This window comes from Bubalus kerabau, chromosome 5 (assembly GCF_029407905.1).
Source record: "Bubalus kerabau isolate K-KA32 ecotype Philippines breed swamp buffalo chromosome 5, PCC_UOA_SB_1v2, whole genome shotgun sequence".
Taxonomy (NCBI): Eukaryota; Metazoa; Chordata; class Mammalia; order Artiodactyla; family Bovidae; genus Bubalus; species Bubalus kerabau.
The window spans coordinates 131890967-131911101 of NC_073628.1; the positions used below are offsets into that span (position 1 = coordinate 131890967).

General features: G+C 47.8%; 1 protein-coding gene across 2 annotated transcripts; it reads left to right on the top strand.

Moving 5' to 3' along the window:
• Window positions 1-3218: 3218 nt before the first annotated feature.
• LHX9 (LIM homeobox 9) lies at window positions 3219-17986 on the top strand. Of its 2 annotated transcripts, none has more exons than XM_055583142.1 (5): window positions 3219-3464; window positions 5375-5577; window positions 6703-7058; window positions 13165-13367; window positions 17534-17986. In XM_055583142.1, exons 1-5 carry the CDS (start codon window positions 3291-3293, stop codon window positions 17588-17590), a joined length of 993 nt encoding a protein of 330 aa, XP_055439117.1. In that variant the 5' UTR covers window positions 3219-3290; the 3' UTR covers window positions 17591-17986. The 2 variants fall into 2 exon arrangements, with proteins under 2 accessions (XP_055439117.1, XP_055439118.1); XM_055583143.1 differs by lacking the exon at window positions 17534-17986 and adding an exon at window positions 14607-17050.
• Window positions 17987-20135: the final 2149 nt, after the last annotated feature.

The window sequence follows — 20135 nt, forward strand, 5'->3', positions numbered from 1 at the left end:
GGTGCGGGGACTCAGACCCGGGAACTGAGCGAGCAGCACCCCAGCGTGTAGGGAGCACCCCAGGGCCGCTCCGCGCCCCAGCACCTCCTCTTGAGAGATGAAAGAAGGCAGAGACACCTAGACCCTCTCCTGAAAGTGCTTACTGTCCCTTGAGAGTGCTGGGGGGGGGGGCAACTCCCCGAGACTGCAAGACAAAAAGGTTAGGACGTCCCAGGCCACAGCCCTTTTTCTGGAGCCGGGAGAGGAGGCAGGGCTGGGCCCACCGGGAGCGATTTCTGATGGCCACAGGACTAAGGAGGACCTCCCAAACTCCAGCAGCCCCCCTGCCCCACCCCGAGGTCTGGGCAAACTTCCTACATTGGCAGAGAAGGAAGAAGGCGAGCAGTTGGCATCTTTATGGGAAGTTAGCAAATCCCACCCGGCACAGGAACTTATAACCCCAGGTTTATAAGAAAAAGCGGAGACAGCGGGCTCCAACCCGGAAGCTGATGGCAGGAGGTCCCCCGCCCTGCCTGTACCCGACTGTCAAGGAGCAAATCTGTGTATGCAGGAGAGGAATGAGGGAAGCAGGACCGGAGGGCTCACGGACCTTCCGTGCCTGCTTCCCTGGAGACGCTTCACAAAGTTCTGGCCTCTCCTTGGAGTTGTTGGGTAAACCCTCACTTAATGAAGTCTCCAAAATTTCATCCCCAGCAAGAAGGCAGTGGTGTTCTCCGGCTCTTTGTTTATTTTTGTTGAGCAGGACCCAGATGCAGCAAGAGCCAAACCCAAACCCAGTTCCCAACCTCCACCTGGGGGCGAGGGGTGGGGGGAGTTAGCCCAGAAACTGGACAAAGCGAGTCCCTGGATTGAGGTCCCGGGTTCACTTTCCCTTGGAGCCTCCTTGGTTAAAGGATGTCCTTCTCAGAGACCCCTCCTCTTTCCTCTCCTCCTCCTCCCCCTCCCCCCTCCTCCCCCTTCCCTTCCCCCGTCCTCGTCCTCCCCCTCCCTGGGCCCATTTCCCTCTTGTGGAAAGGCAGTCTGCCCCTTTGTGAGAGGACCTGCCGTCTCTGAAAGAGGTGTTGCCCGCAGCCCCTGCGCTGGTGCACGTGGGCTTGAAAAGTTCATTGATTTCCATCCAAAGGGGCTAATTACATTACTTACAGTAAATAGCAGCCCTGCTGTCCAGTAGGGCTGCCAGAGTAGGGGCGGGGGGAAGGTCTCCAGTTTAGTTCACTTGATTGGCTTCATTTTGTGTGTGTGTGTGTGTGCGCGTGAAATTGTGTTTTATGAGCTGTATTCTGGCACCCGGAGGACCGTAACAGCGTCCAGTCTGCAAATAACTTTTTTTTTTTTTTTTGACCCTGAGAAAAGAGCAAGGGGGAAGCCGGCGAATCTTGGGTTTCATGGCAGAGGCGATTCCAGCAGCTTCAGAAGGCGATGCTTTGGGACAGGAAGTCGGATCGGCACCGTTCTCGTCTTCCTTCCTTTCTCCTCCCTCCCCCCTTCTTTCCTCCCCCTTTCCATCTTTCGAGATTTGGCCGCCGTTCCCGGTCGGGCTCCTCCGGGAGGGACGCGAGTGTGCCATCAGAGGACCCCTCGGGTGTCCCGGACCTGCCGGGAGAAGTGCGCGGTCCCAGCAAAGTCGACGGGGCGCGGTGGGGGAACGGGCAGCCTGGAGGAGACCCGTGGAAGCCCGCCGGGTCTTCCCGCTCTCGGCTGGGAGCTGGGTCGGTTCCTGCCGCCGCTCCCCTCGTCGGGCCCCTCGGGGGCTTCTGGCGTTTTGCATGAATCGACAATATCCGAGTACTGTGGCCACTTTTTAACTGGGCCGAGGAGGGGCCGCGGCTCGCGGGAACAATCCCGCCTCTTGTGAGGCGAGGGGGCTGCCGTTCCGCCCGTCAGCTCTCACCTCGCCCTCCTCCATGGCGAGGAGCCCCTTCGCATCCTCCTCACCGCGCGGGGCGCCCACGTTTACAGGTCCCCAGTTCAACCGGGGCAGCGGGGCGCGCCCGGTCCCGGGATGTGGGGGGCGGCACTAAGCTCGCGCGAGCCCCCGCCTCTCTGCCCACATGGACAGGTTTCCTCCGCGACGCGGGACTCGCCATCGGTTTCTCTCCCAGCCTGAACCGGCAACCCCCCGGGCCACGCTGCAGTTGCACACACATCTCCAAGCCCACGCCCTGTCCCCTACACTGATTGTTTCAAGTTTTTGTTTTTGTTTTTTTTTTTTTTTTTTGCCAGAAGTAAACTCCCGAAACAGAGGCTCTCCTAGTTCCTGTTCACTTTGGGGCTTGCTTCAGCCCCAGGTGGGGTCGGGAGGCCGTGGGGAGGTGAAGCAAGCCTGCTTTTAAAAAGTGAGTTGAGGAAGTCAGGGGTGGGGGAGGAGAGGAATGCCTGCCCAACATTTATTTATTTGGGGTCCCCTCGAGCTGGGGACCGGAAAGTCCACAAGGAGGAGACGTGAAGTTTGGGGCTAGGATTCTGCATTTCTTGAGTCTGGGTCTGATCTTGAACTTGGACCAAACAGGCCGACTCTCTGCCTTCTGCACCAGGGCGGGGACAATAAGGGTTCCTTTTTCCCTTTAAAACGTGATTGCTGGGAACTCCTGGAAGGATGTGTGTGTGTGTGTGTGTGTGTGTGTGTGTTGGGGGGAAGTAAATGCCCCCTCCTCCTGCCTCCCCCTTACCGCCCCCCCCCCCCCCAGTATTTGTCCCCGCTTCCCCATCACCAGGGGGTTGAGAGGAGTATGACAGGTCTTTGTTGTCTGAATAAAAATCCGTGGCGGCTCCGGGAGAGAACTCCTCCTACTAAATTATCAAAAATGGGCTGGCTTTAGTCTCTTAACAAATTGGACACCGCTCCGGCGGCAGGAGCAGTCCCCAACCCAACCTACAGGCGCTGGGAACTTGCAAGCAGCCAGGGACCACTGAAAATAGCACTTCTTTTTCTTTCTTTGTGTTCAAAATTATTTTCTTTCTCCACCAGGTTTTGTTCCCCCCTCCCCCGCCCCGCAGTTGTTCCCCGTTAGTAACTCGAGCTCTCGGAGAGGTCAGATCCGTCTGCTTCGCCTCCGCTCCCCCCTTCCCGTGTTTGTTTGTTTTCTGCGCATCTCCTTCAGGGAGTCGCCGGGGCTGGCGTCCCCCCTGCTTCTTCTTTTCCGAGCAGACCCATTTCCACCGCGGCTGCCTCTTTTCTTCTTCCCCCTCTCCCTCTGTCCCCGAGCGTCTCGGCGCTCTCCCATCGCCCCGCCTCTGCGCTCCCCGCTTCTCCTTCTCGGATGAGCTGAGAGCCCCCGGGGCGAGTGTATATGGAAATAGTGGGGTGCCGAGCCGAAGACAGCTCGTGTCCTTTCCGCCCCCCAGCCATGCTCTTCCACGGGATCTCTGGAGGCCACATCCAAGGCATCATGGAAGAGATGGAGCGCAGATCCAAGAGCGAGGCCCGCCTGGCCAAAGGCGCCCAGCTCAACGGCCGCGACGCGGTAAGGAAGGGCCGGCGGCCGCGGGAGCCGGGAGCCCGCGCGCGCGCGCAGGGAGAGCCGAGTCGAGCCGCCGAGGCGCCCGGGCGAGGGTGGCGGTTCGTAGGCGCGTCCGCTGCGATCGGCGGGTGGGTTATCTTCTGTTCCCTGGCTGCTGCGGGGTAAGAAAGGGCCCCTTTCTGATTTAGCTACACTCCTGAGAGCCCGAGCTCGCTCGTCTCCGCCGCAGCTGGTCCGGGGGAAGCAGGGCTAGTCGGGCACGAGAGGATGGCGACATCCTCTCCGGCGGCGCAGACGCCGGTTTCCCAGCCCGCTGGACTCCCGGGCGCCTCCCCGGCGAGGGTCGGCGGCCCGAGGGCGAGCGACTGCGGGCCACGGGCTGCGGCGCGCGGCCGAGCGTCCGGGCCGAGCTGAAGCTCCGGGTCTCCAGTCCCTGGGTCTGGAGACCGGCCGTTCGGGGTGCAGTAGAATGCGTCCTCCGGACGCTCGGGACGCGGAACGCGCAAAGGCCGCGATGGTCGGGGGATCTCTGGCGGCCCGGCTCGGTCCGCTCCCGGGCCTGGCGCGCGTAGCTTGATGGGGAGTCGAATAGAAGGAGGAGCGGGGCGCCGAGCCCAAGCGCGAGAACTTTATAACCCTTCCACGCTGTGGTCGACCACGCTGTGTCGATTAGGCACGTAGGGTAAAAGTCAGGCCCGCTTCGTAAAGAAAACTAATGAACAATTTCTGTGCTCGCCTTTCCCATTTACGAGCCGGAGGGGGGAAACGACAGAAGTCTCCGCAGAGTTCCAGCCAAACTGAACTGTGTAGATCCTCGGGCGCCACACCGGGAATCGCAGCTCAAACTAAGCCGGTGGACAGACTGCCTGGGGCCGGTCAGCACCAAGTAGCCCAGCTGGTGGATGCTTCTACATTTGCAAAATAATTTCAGTGCGGGGGCTGGGGGGAACTGGTCTGAGTAAAGGGCGAAACTCTACTTTTCCAGGCCTGCCAGGGTTTCATGGGGGAAAGTCCAACCCATTTCTGCTAGTTCTGAGGGAAATGTCCCGCAGTTCACCACCCACCTTTTGTGGCTATTCCGTTTAAAAACAAAAAGCGGTAATGCAAACCCGAATTTCACCGCGGGGTTGCGCTTAAGGCGAGGGGTCCCCTTCCTCGCCGGGTCGTGGGGACACAGGCGGAAAACTTAAGGCCGGCATTGGAAAGATTTTCAGTACAAAGATCTCCGAGGTATGTTTATGTCAGGGAATGGGGGCCTGTGTAGAGGTGATGGGATAACGGACCTCCCCGGAAACAGATATGGTGCTCCCTTAGTAGGAGAAGGACCGATAACCCCAGCAAGATCTGCCAAATATACCTCGATGGAAACAACATCCACCACATTATTAGCAGGAGTATTAAACGCTCTCCCTTCTCTTTTACTTTCAACGTTGTTTGTAGGGATATAGAGAAAGAGAAATGTAATAGTGTTTGTTGAAAGCCAGTATGTGCTTGTTCAGATCTCCCTTTCCTCCAACAGCAATTTCTGTTGTTTCATTTCGGGCGAGTCGAAAGCCACACTTTTTAAAGTATTAATTATTTGAGTTCGGAAACCTCCACTATCTACACAGTCCATACCCTTCTAGCCCTTGTGGAAAAGGTTCGAGGTGATCGGCGGGTCTTTAGGTTGAGTCCAGGTTCAGACGGACGCGGCAGAGAGTACGAGTGGCAGAAGGAAAAACTGCAAACGTTTCCCCGATGACTGCCTTCGCGGAGGCGCCCCTGACACGGTGGCGCTCGCGGAGCCCGCGCGCGCGCAGGGGGAGCCGAGTCTAGGGGGTCCTCGAGTCGGGAAGGCCGGGGGCTGGCTCAGCGCCGGGGACCCGCGTGGGGCGGCCCCGCGCGCTCCTCACCGCGCGCGCGCTTCCTTGCAGGGCATGCCCCCGCTGAGCCCGGAGAAGCCCGCCCTGTGCGCTGGCTGCGGGGGCAAGATCGCCGACAGGTACTACCTGCTGGCCGTGGACAAGCAGTGGCACCTGAGGTGCCTGAAGTGCTGTGAATGTAAGCTGGCGCTCGAGTCCGAGCTCACCTGCTTCGCCAAGGACGGCAGCATTTACTGCAAGGAGGATTACTACAGGTATTCCCACCCCATCCCTTCCCCGCCTGGCGGGGCCACCAGCCCGAGCCCCTGGGTCCCTTCCCGGCTCCCCCTTGCCCAGGGAAGCCCCCCGCGTGCGCCTTCAAACTGCAGCGTGACCACCCCCGCCAGACGCGGGGGGAGGACGCCCGGGAGGGGGGGCACCCCAGGTCTAGAGCGAGGTCTAGACTCTCCCGCTCAGGTGACCCCCGGAGCACTGCTGAGGGAACTGGGCACGTCCTCGGAGGGTCAATGAACGTGTCCGCATCTACCGAGGCTAAAGCGGGTTTGGTTTGTGTTTTCCGTTTGCTACGTACGAACTCAGCCAGGCCGGTGCCTTGGAACTGAGCCGGCGGCCGGAGCAGCAGCAGTAGCTGCTGGCTGTCGGGTTTTCTTGAGGGTGGCGGGAAAATCACCTAAATGACCATGAAAAGGAATAAATAACTGCTGTTGCCAAAACGCAGGCCACTCAGTTCGGAGATGCTCTGACCGCGGGCTGGAACCTGCCCGCCAGACTCCCCAGACGCAGGACAGTGAACTGGCCGCAGCGCGTTCACTGATTCTGCTGGTGTTTCTTGGCTTGGGGACCGCAGCGATGGGCAGGCGATCCGGCTCGCTCTAGGCCGGGGCGAGAACAGTGGTTAAAAAAGAATTAGCTCGCCTCTGCAGAACTGTCTTTTCTTTTTCTCCCCCAGGGCTGTGTCTGAATGTCTTCATGCACACTCACACTTTCATAAATAACAGCACCCTTCCTGTGAATGCCTTGTAATCGAGGAGACGGTTTCACTTGGCATGGCAATTTAATATTCTTAATATACTGTTGTGAGTTAGCCAGGGCACGGTTTGTTTTGGTTTTTGTTTTTTAAAATGTTTACAGGGAAGAAAACTGAGGATCATTTCCTCGATTCTTCTTATTTTAATATAAGGGTTTTTTGTCATATTCATCAGAGCAGGTCAATCAGCAGATAAAATGAATGTATATCCAAGAGGGCGTGGGTCCTTCCCTCCCAGTCCCCTCCCAGATCTTCATCTTGGGCCGCTTCTGACCAAGCCCCCAGATGCCGCGGTGAGAGGTGGCCCTGCCTTGGCCTCCGGTAGCTCTCTGACGCCACTGTTTCCTTCCAGAAGGTTCTCTGTGCAGAGATGTGCCCGCTGCCACCTCGGCATCTCCGCCTCCGAGATGGTCATGCGCGCCCGAGACTCTGTCTACCACCTGAGCTGTTTCACCTGCTCCACGTGCAACAAGACCCTGACCACGGGCGACCATTTTGGCATGAAGGACAGCCTGGTGTACTGCCGCGCCCACTTCGAGACCCTCTTGCAAGGAGAGTATCCGCCGCAGCTGAGCTACACCGAGCTGGCGGCCAAGAGCGGCGGCTTGGCCCTGCCTTACTTCAATGGCACGGGCACCGTGCAGAAGGGGCGGCCCCGGAAACGGAAGAGCCCAGCGCTGGGGGTGGACATCGTCAATTACAACTCAGGTGGGCGCCCACCCGCTCCTGGCCGCCCCTGCCGCCCTAGCCCCGGGTCTGCCCGGAGGAGAATTCCATCTGGCTTCTCCCCCACCCCTCCTTGGTTGCAAGACAGCTCTTTCCTTAGCATGACCCTTTTCTCGCCACAGCTCTCGGTCACTCAGAAAAAAGCTGGAGGATGGAGTGAGAGAAAGATGGAGGAGAGAGAAGGGGGACGGGGGAGGGGAGAGGGAGAAAGGGAGAGAGAGACACCTTTATTTCGTTTGTGGCCAGAAATACATTCACAACCGTGGGGCTGCAGCGACTTCCCCCAAACAGGCAGGGCCAAACCCTTGTTGCCCATTAGTTAATGAGCCCATTAGTTTCTGGCTCCCAGTTGGAGCGAAACAGCCCCAGGGCAATTCCTGTGTGGAGGCCAAGTTATAGATCCTGGAGGAGGTTTCCCTGAATATTAAAAAAGAAAAAAAAAAATCTTCGGAGCCCGGTCCCAGTGTGTCTAGAGGGGACAGACGCTGTGGTCACCAGCCCAGAGTTAATCAGGGAAACAGTTGGCATGAGTGTTGAAAAACCAAATCCCTCATGTTGGCGCAGAGTGGCTGGAGGGGCGGTAGTCACTCTCCAGAGTCCATGGGAGCTGGCCTGCCCCTTCCCTGGGTCAGGAGACCGTCCAGCCAGCTCACTGCCCCTGTGATAAACCCTCCAGACACCCAGACCGTCCCTCCTCCCCACCCCCCATCTCCCAGCTTTCTCTCTTAATTAAAAACAAAATAAGGTAACAGGCCAGAAAGCCCTTTTCTTCCTTGCTTGGGGGCCACACCCATCACTCATCAGTCTCACTACCAGTACCCCTTGGCAGCCTGCCCCCCCAACTCGCCAGCCCCCAGGTGAGGATGGTGACAGGCCCCCAGGACCACAGTCTGCCTCTAAGCAGGATGGAACCTCTTCCTGTGAGTCCCAGCACACTGGGAGGTTACAGAAAACCCTGGAGCTCACTTAGGGGCGTCCTCAGGACTGGTTTGTTCTTGTTCAGTCGCTAAGTCCTGTCTGACTGTTTGCAGCCCCATGGACTGCAGCCCGCCAGGCTCCTCTGTCCTTCACCATCTCCCGGAGTTTGCTCAAACTCGTGCCCTTTGAGTCAGCAATGCCGTCGGACCATCTCGTCCTCTGTCGCCCCGTTTAGCCGTTCTGACTTTCGGTGCCCTGGCCCAGCCCCACTGGACGTCTTAGCAGCAGACTCGGGCTCGGGGAGTCCTTTCTGTTGGAAAGGACCTTGGGGACCTCACAGTGGCCACCCTGCTCTGTTACCAGGCGCACCCAGATGCCAGTCGAGGGGTGGGCATCCCAGAGCGTGGATCTTGCCTGTTTTTCTCTTCCAGTCCCCACGTACCTGGTGTGGTGCGTGAGCCGCTGTGGCTCAGTAGTAAAGGGATGCTGTCCCCCCTCATAAGTGACTCGCCCAGGGACACTCAGCCAGTGTGAGCAAGCAGAAACGGGTCCTGCTCCGAAGGGGGAATCTGCCCAGCTCTCCCCTCAGCTGCCTCCTGGCTCTGATTTCACAGATGAGGCATAGCGGGGGTGTCCCCGAGAAGGTGGGGACCTTTGTCCCAGGGGTTCAACCCTGGGTCACTGGAGGAGGAGGGCCCACTGCTGGCTGCAAACCTCGCCTAGATGGGTCAGTGTCCCGCAGCGGGTGCATCCCTGGGTTTTGCCAACCCCCTGCTGGGGATCAGGGCCTCCTGCTGCCCCTCTGCGCCTCGGCCAGCAGGCTGATTCGGGGCCACGATGCCCAGCGTGGTTACTCGGGCTCCTTTGATGCGTGGTCCCAGGGGCGGCCAGGCAGGGCACCGATTGTTCTTTATTAATAGAAGATGACATCGGAATCTCTAGCCACTCACCAAGGCCCTAATGCCCTAATTAGAGAGAGAGAGAGAGAGAGAGAAATAGAGAGTGGGAGAGAGACTAGCCGGGTCTGCAGAGAGCAGGAAGCCCCCAGCTCCCAGAAGGTCCAGAAGCGTGGGGAGGAGCTTTCTAGCCAAAGGCGGCAAGCCTGGTTTCTTCGATTGTTTGTTTAACCTAATTAGCTTCGTTTGATTTTGCCTTGATCTTACTTTACATTAGAAAGATGCGGGAGCTTTAAGGACAATAAAACTGTTTCTCCTGCTTCTCCGAGGAGCACCAGAGAGTACAGATTTATTTCTTAAAAAGAAAGAGAATCTCTTTCCTCTTCGACCATTCCACTTCCATTTCCAATTCGGCCATTAGTTTGCAAATTAAGGCGCTGCAAGGTTCTGGAGAGAGCTGATGCTTCTGTTCATTAAGGAGGGAGCGGTTGCGGAGGCCTTCGGAACAGAGCCAGTGTGCATCACAGAGCTAGTAACTCTTAATTAACGTCCACCGCATCCCTTTGGGACTTTCCCTAGAGACACGAGCAAACAGCATACAGTTCAGATCTGGGTGAAATAACCTAGAGAAACTGGGTTAAAGATGCCTGACCAGAAATCAGCTTACCACTAAAAAAAGTTCATGAAGCCAGTGCCTGTTTGTTATTACAAAGAAACGCTTCAGTGAATTAAAACCACATTAAAAGCACAGAAAATAAAATGGACCCACAGTTTTAGCGCCTTATTTTATCTTTCTTCGAAGCCATCTCTGCTTAAATGTAAACTAGTCTCAGAAAAGAGTCACGTTGCTACTAAACAGATCTGATTCATACACTGATAATATTTTCAAACACATGTACACAAAATATGTTTGTGACTCTGAATTCCAGAGATGTGAAGCTAGGCAAAGATCCGTAAATGTTTGACATAAGACAAGTGCCTTTCTTTGAGACTGTTCCTCATATCTCTTTGTGTAGATAGCAGACGGATATTTTAGAGCCACAGGAAGTCTATTTGGGATGCTGCTTTGAAATGAAACCCTCTGGGGTGAGAAGAAGATTTAGTCTAGGGCCAATAGCTCTGGTTTGGGTAGTTTAGTATTAATCGGGAGACTAGATTTTTGCCACTTCTTGAAATCTCCCCTCCTTAGGTTCTTTCTTGGCTTCCAAACTTCCAAAGCTCCCTGAAGTTGTTAAATTAGCCTGGCACTGACCCCTAGTGGTCTCTCTGGGATCAGTTCTCAGAGGGTTGCATACCTTCAGAATAGAAACTCACTTCCGGATAGGTGACCATTTCCTAAGTGATCAGAGAATAAAATAGTTAGATCTTCTTATTAATTTTATAGTGCCAGATGTGTGTACCCACAGGTGTATATTTAAGACAGTTTTAAGAGAGTTATCATTTCATCTCATAATTCAGTGGGCAGGGAGGGGGGTACCCCTGTAGCTTTAAAAGTAGGCCCTGGGGAAGCACAGCCCCCTGCAAGTTTACATAAGGCATTTGTAGTTAAATTTAAGTCGTTTAGGCTGATACACTGAGTTCCTCTGTAGATGACATAGACTGCGCTATTAAATGGCATAATATCGTAACTGACCCCACAGTTTGTCTGTTTATATGAATACCATCTTAATCAAGAGCTAACTTAATCTTTTTGCACACTGAATTGTATTTTGTTTGAAAACAAGTCCCATAGCAGTGTTTAATACACTGAAATTCTCTACTGAGTTTTAAATCAGCCATAATGGATACAGAATGCATATTCAGAGAAGTCGTTTTTTATCATACCTGTCTATAATTGTGTGTGTGAAAAAAATGTCTATAATTATTTTTCATTAATTCATTTTAGAGACTAATGAGTAATACAGTTTGGTTAGGAATCAAACTCATTTCTAAGAAATAGTAACTTGTGGGTGGGGGTTGATGCTAAGGGCATTATTTAAGTACCAAATTAAGTCTTCTGCCCCAGGGTAATATTCAGTTTAAAATAAGCTGTTCAGGAAGAGTTACACATCACTCACCTAGGACAGGATTGAAATCTTATCTGAAGAAGCCTCCAATGACTAAGGTGTGCCTCTTTGACTGTTTTGGCGTGGCTACATTTATAATCTGGTTGTGAAATACAGCTCAGTTTACTGAGATAAGTATGGTTTTATAGTAGGTCATAAGATGCTGTTTCATCCATTAGGGGATACAAAAGGGCAATTCTGTAGAATATTTGAACTTGACATCTCTCCCCGGGGGTGCAATAGGATAAAATGTAAAGCATATTCTATCCTCTCTATATTTCTGGTTACCTGGTGCCCTTTCAGTGGGGTTTAAGGGGTCTCTGTTCAACCTTTGGCTGTGTGTATCTAACTTGCAGTCCATCTCAAGTTGATCTGACTTTGCATGAATAGTCATTGATGATTTTATGGATGAACAAAAATTCAAAATCTTGATGTGAAGCTCGTTGAATTCCTGGCCCCGTGTTGGACATCGAGGGTCCAATGGCGAGCATGATAGTGTCTTTCTTGCCAGGAACTTGCCTGCCCTCTTCACGGGTCTCATGGAAACGTGAACAAAGGAGTCACTAGTTCATGCCTACTCTCATGACATTGGGGAGAATTTCTTAAGTGGATTTTGTGATGCAGGTGACTCTTGTTGTTGGGTCTCTGGATGTATACTGATTCACTGAAAGTGTTTTTTAAAAAGTAATTCTCACCAAAGCATTGGAGAAGGGAATAGCAACCCACTCCAGTATTCTTGTCTGGAAAATCCCATGGAAAGAGGAGCCTGACAGGCTACAGTCCATGGGGTCACAGAGAGTTGGACACGACTGATCACACACGCGTGCAACCAGAGCATCGCAGGCATATAATATTTTATCAAGCAGAACAGAACAACTAATCGTAAGAGATGTCTCACATTCTTCAAGATTCTGGTTTCTCCCACAGGCATGTGATCACGTTGATTTTAGATATTCTATTATAGTGCACTAAAATGCTGGATGGTCAGTCTGAATATACATCAGATAAACATCTGAAGTAAGGTGTAAAGGAAAAAAAAAATTGCCATGCCCTTTAAATTGCGAAAGTTGGCTGAATCAGTAAACATTTAACAAGGTGTTTTCCTTGTAATCATATTTCTTATGCAAAGCTAGGAGGTTATCGGAAATGACCTTTTAAATGCGCATCTTTACATCCTGGGGATGAAGACTTTCAGGCTGGTTTCAAAGGCTGGGTTGTTTTGCCCTCAGTGTGGAGGGGGCTGTGTAGGGGGGGTAAAGGTGTCACTCCCCTCCTCCTGGCCTGCCAGCCAGGGGCACAGCTCACACTCTGGCTCTCACAGGACCAGAGCAAAAAGGGCCACCATCTGAATGGGACATCAGGGTCTCTGAGCTGGGAGTTGTGAGGAGAGATTCTGGCATGAACCAAGTGAATACAGACCTGGGCTCCTTCTCTTTCAGAGATATCTATTCCAGTGACTCCAAGGGAAAACTCTCTTCATCCTGGTTAGCCCAATGTGAACCAGTTACCGCTAAAAGTCCTCAAAAGTAATATTCTTCTGGTTATGTAAGAATCTTGCAGGCTTTTATTTTGTAACTTCTCCCCCTCTTCTTTTTAACTTTTTCTGAAAACATTCTAGGATGTGCAGAAAAGGCTAAAAATTGGAACTTAGATTCTTCCTTCATTGGGAGGGGGGCGGGGAGATGGCTCTGTAAAACTTTTAGACCTGAGAGAGCTGAAATTACTGGCTTGCATATCCCTCCTGTCTTCACAGACTACACCTCGTTTCACAAACACAGACGAAAGGAAGAATCTCTGAAAGCCGTGTGTGTGGAGGGCCAGCGTGCTCATACACATCACAGAGTAGAAGAAGGTTTTTTTTTTTTTTTCCTTTTCAGTCTTGGAGATTTCTCTCACTCGAACATTTAGACCTTACTCATCTTCTCAAGTCTTTCTAGCAACCATTAAGCCAAAGAGATTAGATTTATCTAATAATTTGTCTAAATGTATTAGATGTATCTAGTACTTTTCTACTGCATAAACTTGGGGTGGGTCCACGCTTAATAGCCTAGTTTGGCGGACTTGGGGCGATTAGCCTCCTTCTTTTTTCTGGATCCTGCTCGTAATTGGGTCGACAGCTTTCTCCACCGTTGCTGTCCCGTCACGGCAGGAGCATGCCACCTGCCATCTTTTCAGCTAAAGCAGGCCCTTGCACTGAGCCCTTGTTTTCATCCACTGTGGCTGCCACAGGTTGTAACGAGAATGAGGCCGACCACTTGGACCGGGATCAGCAGCCTTACCCGCCCTCGCAGAAGACCAAGCGCATGCGCACCTCCTTCAAGCATCACCAGCTGCGGACCATGAAATCCTACTTCGCCATCAACCACAACCCGGACGCCAAGGACCTCAAGCAACTTGCTCAGAAGACGGGCCTGACCAAAAGAGTTTTGCAGGTAAGAAGCGTCCATTGTTGGCTGTGCCTACGACTTCCCCTTGCAGTGAAAGTAGTTCTCTTCCCTGTTTGATTTCCTGAACTGCTTCTCATTAGTTTACCTTACTTACCGCCCTAGAGAGTGTACCAAACTTTTGCAGGGGCTTCCCGGAGACTGCCCAGAGAGCGAGAGAGAGACCCAGGATCTCCTAAAATGCAGCCACATCCTCCCTACAGATGGGGAGACAGGCCCACAAAGCCAGCTCAGCTTGCCCCACTGCTCTGCAAACGCAGGTGGTGCTATCCGCACAGGCTGTGGCTTTGGAGACCTCTGTCCACGTCAGGGTCAGTGCGCACACACCTGGGGAGACCTGCTGCTACCCCCTTACTTCAGCACACTCTTGGCGGCCTCACTCCCCAGTTCCAAGCTTCCAAATTTCACGTGGATCCTTTTAGTCAGCTCCTGAAAAGCCACAAGCATGGTTAGCTGTCTCTGCAACCAATCAGAGCGAGTATTTTCCCATTTTAACCAACCGCATTTGACCGCTGCATACTGCAGAGAGACCTGCTGGCCCAGTGCCTTGCTAGGCTCATCATGGTAAGAATGTCTAACCAGAGACCCGATAGTGGGTGGCTGGGGTCGCCTCTGATGCTCTCACCCTCAGTGACAGACAGCAGGCGTTTTAAATTCCACGCACCCGTTTCCGGTTGCTTGGAGTCTGTGGCCCTGGAGGTTTTTCCTGTGCACGGAGTACTTGGCATGTGTCAGACTCAAGAACAGCCAGAAATCTGTTTCAATGATGTTCATTTCATGCGAGTGATTCTAACTTGGTGAAACATCTGCTGACCTCGCCTGTCCTCTTTCTGGAAAGACAACCGTTGAGGGATGAGGGTGTATTTCCACCCCCCACCCCCACCCCCTTGATCGCTCTGCGTTCATTTCCCCAGGGTATCTCCACTTAACCATCTGTGCCCCCAAGCGGCACTCGTTAATGCTGGGGGTGGGGGCCCCTGTGCAGCTAACAGGGTATCTGTAGTTTTAACTGGGATTACTCTGTTGTCAAAGAAAGCAGAAAGAAAAAAAACAAAAACAAAAAAACAAAGTGGGGGTGGAAGGCCCTTCTCCCCCAAGGAAAATAAACATTTAAAAAGAGAAACGTATATCCAAAACAGAATTTAAAAAGAGAAAGGGAAAGAAAAAGGAAAAAAGGAAGTATAAAAATAAACATCGGTAAAGAAATCCATTGGGATTGGTTTGCAGGTTTGGTTCCAAAACGCACGAGCCAAATTCAGAAGGAACCTTTTGCGGCAGGAGAATGGGGGTGTTGATAAAGCCGATGGCACGTCGCTTCCGGCCCCGCCCTCGGCAGACAGCGGCGCGCTCAGTCCACCGGGCACTGCGACCACTTTAACAGACCTGACCAATCCCTCTATCACTGTAGTGACAGCCGTGACCTCTAACATGGACAGCCACGAGTCCGCGAGCCCCTCGCAAACTACCTTAACGAACCTTTTCTAACATTGGGTTTGGGTGTTTGTTTTTTTTAAATTCTTCCTCTTCTTTTTATTATTATTCTAATGATTATTTTATTATTTACAAAACGATATTTTTTTCCCTCACCCCCAAGATACTTGGCAAGTAACAACGACAGCTTGGTTTGTACTGTCTTGCAGCCACTTGGCAAATGAGTTTACAGTATCGTCTCCTTTGCAAAGTGTATTATTATTATTATTTTTTGTTACAAAGTGTATTTGGATTTTAAAAAGATTAATTAGATCGTTCAGTCGGTAAGGGGAATTTTGGAATCATTCTAATAAGTGCCTCTTAAAATTGTATGTTACTTATTTCCAGAATCTCAAAGGAAAAAAAAACAAAAACAAAGAGTGGTATTGTGATGGGCAAAGAATCATATGCCCAGTTACATGATTAGGCTAATAAGGAATCAGATAATTGATTAAAATTATTTTTTAATCTTGCAACTGTTACCTGTACTTATGAAAGTTTGGAAACTTCACGTTGTCTTTTTAAAAAATTTTAAAATGCAAAAGTTTTACTCATTCCTTTTTCTTACAAATGAGGAATATGGTTAAAGAAACAATAGCTAATCTAAATATTAAAGATTAATTAGATGGGAAAATCTAACCAGGAATGTGACTTTTATTTTCTCTTAGGAGTATAGTCCCAACAAAACTTTCTTACTAGTTATTGCTTTTCAACGTTTGAAAAATACTTAAACCTCCTATGTATCCATGAAAATTCCAAACAGAATTTGAAATTTTATACATTTAACCTTCTCAAGCTGATGATAGGTATGAAAGCATTCTTTCTAAATTATTTTTCCCCAGGGAAAATGGAAATAAGCAAAATATAATTTTTTAAGAAGTTAAAAAAAATCAGTATAATTTAATCGATAGCTCTTAATTGGCTTTAGCTGTACCATGATATTGTATCTGGCATTCTATACAAATAAAGTTAAAACAAAAAACTTAGTAAGTAATATTAACAATGAAAATTCTTTGGTTTTGTTTTGCTTCATTTTACTTTGGCACAGGTTGATGTATTTGTCAGAAAAAAAAAAAAAAACTTTTCTGACGTTAGAGATTTGAAGTTCTTAGTTTAAAGATAAACTCAGAAGCCTTGTGGATGCGAATCTGAATATATTTCCTAGTTTACAGTAGCATTTTTTTTCTTTTAATTTAAGCTAAAATCTTAATGGTCTGGGCAGTGGTGAATGTTCATCTATGCTTCTGTTGTAGTTAAATATCAATTAGATTGTGGATTTCCTAAAAAAACATAAAATAAAAAAGAAGTCAAGATACATGTCTTGCTTTAGTGGATTGTTAAGAATAACTTTGCACATATTCTCCACTTTTCGGACTCCTTAAATCTCCTCTGGCGTTCGAAGTGGTTATTTAATAGATTTTAAAGGTGTCCTTCTGGTTGTATAAATGTGTGGTTACATATTGACAGTTCACTGCCCACATTAAAGTGCATTATTGTAACTTTTGCTCAGGGTCTTTAGAAAATTAGCACAGAAAGTAGCTTATTTTTTAAAAAAAAGATGATGGAAGATAAGTTAACACTGTAACAGAAGAAGGTGTTTGCCATTATATATTTAGCAAGTGTGGTTATCATCTTATATGGAGCTTAAATCTTGACTTTTCATATTTCTATTACATTTTGGGCATTTACCACTAACCAGACCAAACAACCTTGGTAAGGCTGAGATCTTATGAATACACTTTTACAGGTAAAATATTGATACTTATAAATTTTGTTCTTTGACAGAACAATATATGGTACTATAGATCTACTTTATTAAGTAGACTAATTATAACTCAGTTCTCCTACGTGCCTTATGAGATAACTTGGAAGTAAGTTTGTGAAAAATCAGGATATATGTGTTGTTTGTTAAATTAACTGTTTTAGGCCCTTTTGACACCTCACTAGTTTTGTACTGTTTTACCTCTTATTTCTGAAACTCTTTTTATGGTGTATCCTGTTAGAGGGGACAGACATGTCATAGAAAGCAGTTGTGCACTCTTTCCAATATAGTTGATAAATTCAATAATCTTATATATTGAGCTTCGTGTTTATAGTACAGTAAGTGGTCTAGCAAAATTGTCCATGTTTCTTTGTTTATTGAGAAATGCATTGTATAGAAACTATTTCCCTTAAATATTTATGGACCAAACAGTTGTGATATATCCTATTAAATTTGTGTGAATAAACCATTTTGAATCTAAGGACTTTTATTTCCCATCAGTTTTATTTAAGGTTTAACTGTACTAGTGTGTTTTTGATATCTATTTGTAAAGCTGTTAAAATGGTAATACAAAATTTTTTAATATACAGACATACAAATAGTTTTTAGATTTCCAAACTTACGATTCATTTTAAGTTACCATTGCATGTGCAATGCAATTCAGCTTAGAATTACCTTTAAATATATTTTCCTACCATAAAAGTAATGCCCCATGGATTTGACTCAGCCTGATTTTTAGAATTAAAAAAAATAGATAATTAGCAGAAAAAGGAATTGCATGAAAAGAAACCTTAAATATGATTACGTTTCATGTTAGGTCTATTGAGCACAAATGGATATTTGTAAATCTAAATAGAAATTGAAGACCCCTAAAAGCCAAGTTGCTCTGGAGTTAATAAATTGTCACTATGATTTTTTTCAGGGAGAACAAATCTTGGGGCATTACAGCCAAACATCCCGACGTTTGAAAATTCCCTAAAGTATTAAAAGAAGGGGAAAAGTTTGATCGGAAATCCACTGCAGTGAAGACAAAGACAATATTAGGTTATGATAATCATACATTAAAAGATCTATTGAGCCAAAAAAAGAGAGAGAGAGACAGAGAGAGAGAAAGAGAGAGAGAGAGAGAGACCAAGAGACTTAAATGTCATTTACTGAATGTTAACAAAACTTCTGTTCTTTATGCTGTCTAACACAAATGGAGGCTTAAAATTATATGATTTTAAACAAAGTGAGACAAACCGTGTATAAACCAGAGCAGCCAGGCAGTAATATGCCCACCCCATAGCTGAAGAAAATTATTCTTGGGAAAAAAAAAAATCCCACACATTTGTCAAGCACACTACTTGTAAAATAAAGTCCAAAAGCATTCATTTCACCTGCTTGCTGATGTGTTTTAGTCCTATCTGTTAATGACATTTTCCAACTGTAAATTCAAAGAAAAGCTATCCCTCATTTAAGAGGCTAGGGATCAGAGCCCGTAATTGTAGCATTTTGTTCACTCCTTCCTTATGAAACAGAAACCTCTGCATGCACTGTCACACCTGTTGCTCCCAGTGTGCATCTCTGTATGATGACTTCTCTTTGCTGTTTCTTGTATGATAAATAGCTTTCATGAATAAACATCTTATTCGATGGAAACATAGTTAACTTTATGTTAAACACACACTTTTGGAATTAATTTTGAACACTGTCTTCAGAGGCAGCACGACCCATTTCCAACTTGTTATACTTAGGAAAAATTCCAAATGATATAAGGAGGTTAAGTTCTGGCAATCTAGGATAAAATTATTTACTTGGTTTTGGACTTTTCATGACTTTTTATTTGTTGTATTCAATTGACACATAGACTAAAAGTATCTTTTTTAAAAAACAAAACCCAAATTACAACATAAATAAACCTCAATATACTGTCATGTAAAATTTCAGCAGCTTTTTTAGATGATTAGGATAAAATTTATAGATCCTCTGTAAGTTTACATGTTTGCTATGCAATGAGCAAATTTATTGAAAGTACACAAAAATATTCTGAGCTGTGATGAGATCCTGTCTTCGCATGGTTCAGATTACATATGATATTACAAACAAAAGAGCAAGTGGAAAGAAAAACAGATATTTAGGAATGAGGGTTTTTAATGGTTAAAGGGAATATTTGAAGATAGAATTTTTTAACGACTCATATTTAGCTGTATATCCAAAGCGTATGTTAAACAAATTAACATATACCTTTCCAGAAATTTTTTCATTATGATGAAATTTTTATGATATACAAATGAACCCTATGTAAATAATGTAACTTTTATGAATGATAGACATTAAATATTTCATTTACATGTATTCTCAGAATTTTGAATGTTTTCTTAAATGCTTTCACTTCCTGAATACTAAATAAGAAAAAAAAATTTAAAAAGAGAGAGCAACTTACTAATAAAAAAAAAAGCAGTGCACCATGACATTAGACGATTTTGCGTGATGATGAAACATGTTCCTTTTGTCAGTAACTTGAATGTTTATGCCTCATTGAAACCTCATCCACAGCTATAGTAACTTAAACCGATTTTCCGATACATTTCCAGCCAGTTGATTCCAATCCTTGTCCTCCCGCTTTCCTTCTTTCCCGTGCTGTCACCCATGGCAGTTTCGTTTAGAAATATTTTGGAACCTCGCCTGGTTTTACAGACCTTTAAATATTTGTCTGGAATGTGAAATGCGGGAAGAGACCACAGAGGGAAAGAACAGAGCTGAAATTAGGCGTCTGAAGAAAAAATAATGCAAATTTGAAACAGGCATATTTTTAAAGAGGAAAAGAAAGGAGCGTTAATTACGCCAGTGGGAAGAGAAAGCAGCACGGGATGCAGAATCCGAAGGGCCATGGTGCTTTCCCGTGATGGACAGCGGGCTCTGAGTCTGCAGGACTGCACCCTCACTCCTGTGGAAGAGAAGGACGTGGACCTCTTGGCCGGGGGCAGGGAACTACGTTTTTGTAGCTTCTACCTCCCAGATGTCTGGGTTGGCTGAATTCTTGCAAATTGATCTTGGGAAAAAAAAAAAACCTTCGCTGAGAGTCAGCAGCTGTCGACTTAGGTGAGTTACCACCTTCAGGCTGACTTGCAGAGTGGGTGGGTTCTTTTTTTTTTTTTTTTTTTAATATATACCTCAAATAAGGACATGACTCCATAGTAAAGGACCCAGAGCAAACACTTTTAAAAACCTGGGTGATGTTTCATCACGTACAAAGTAGATAGCTTTATTTAATAAACCCTGTGGAATCCACTGCATGCTATTTTATAACAATCTTTGGACGCATAGCATTTTAAAAGCCACACAGAAATAGCATCTTGTTTCTGTTGCAGTGTGCCTGCCAGAGCATCATGGGGAGAGGTGTTACAAGTGGGAAACTCTGATGAACAAGAAATATATATAAAATCTGTGTGTGTATAACTGAATCACTTTGGTGTACAGCAGAAATTAACACAACACTGTAAATCAACTAAACTTCAATAAAAATTGTTAAAAGAAGTGGG

Bases quoted from the DNA above. Each gene is read 5' to 3' on its own strand.
- LHX9 (XM_055583143.1), top strand. From the start codon at position 3,291: ATGGAAATAGTGGGGTGCCGAGCCGAAGACAGCTCGTGTCCTTTCCGC. The intron at 7,059-13,164 runs GTGGGCGCCCAC...TGGCTGCCACAG, and splicing joins CATCGTCAATTACAACTCAG to GTTGTAACGAGAATGAGGCC. The intron at 13,368-14,606 runs GTAAGAAGCGTC...ATTGGTTTGCAG, and splicing joins TGACCAAAAGAGTTTTGCAG to GTTTGGTTCCAAAACGCACG.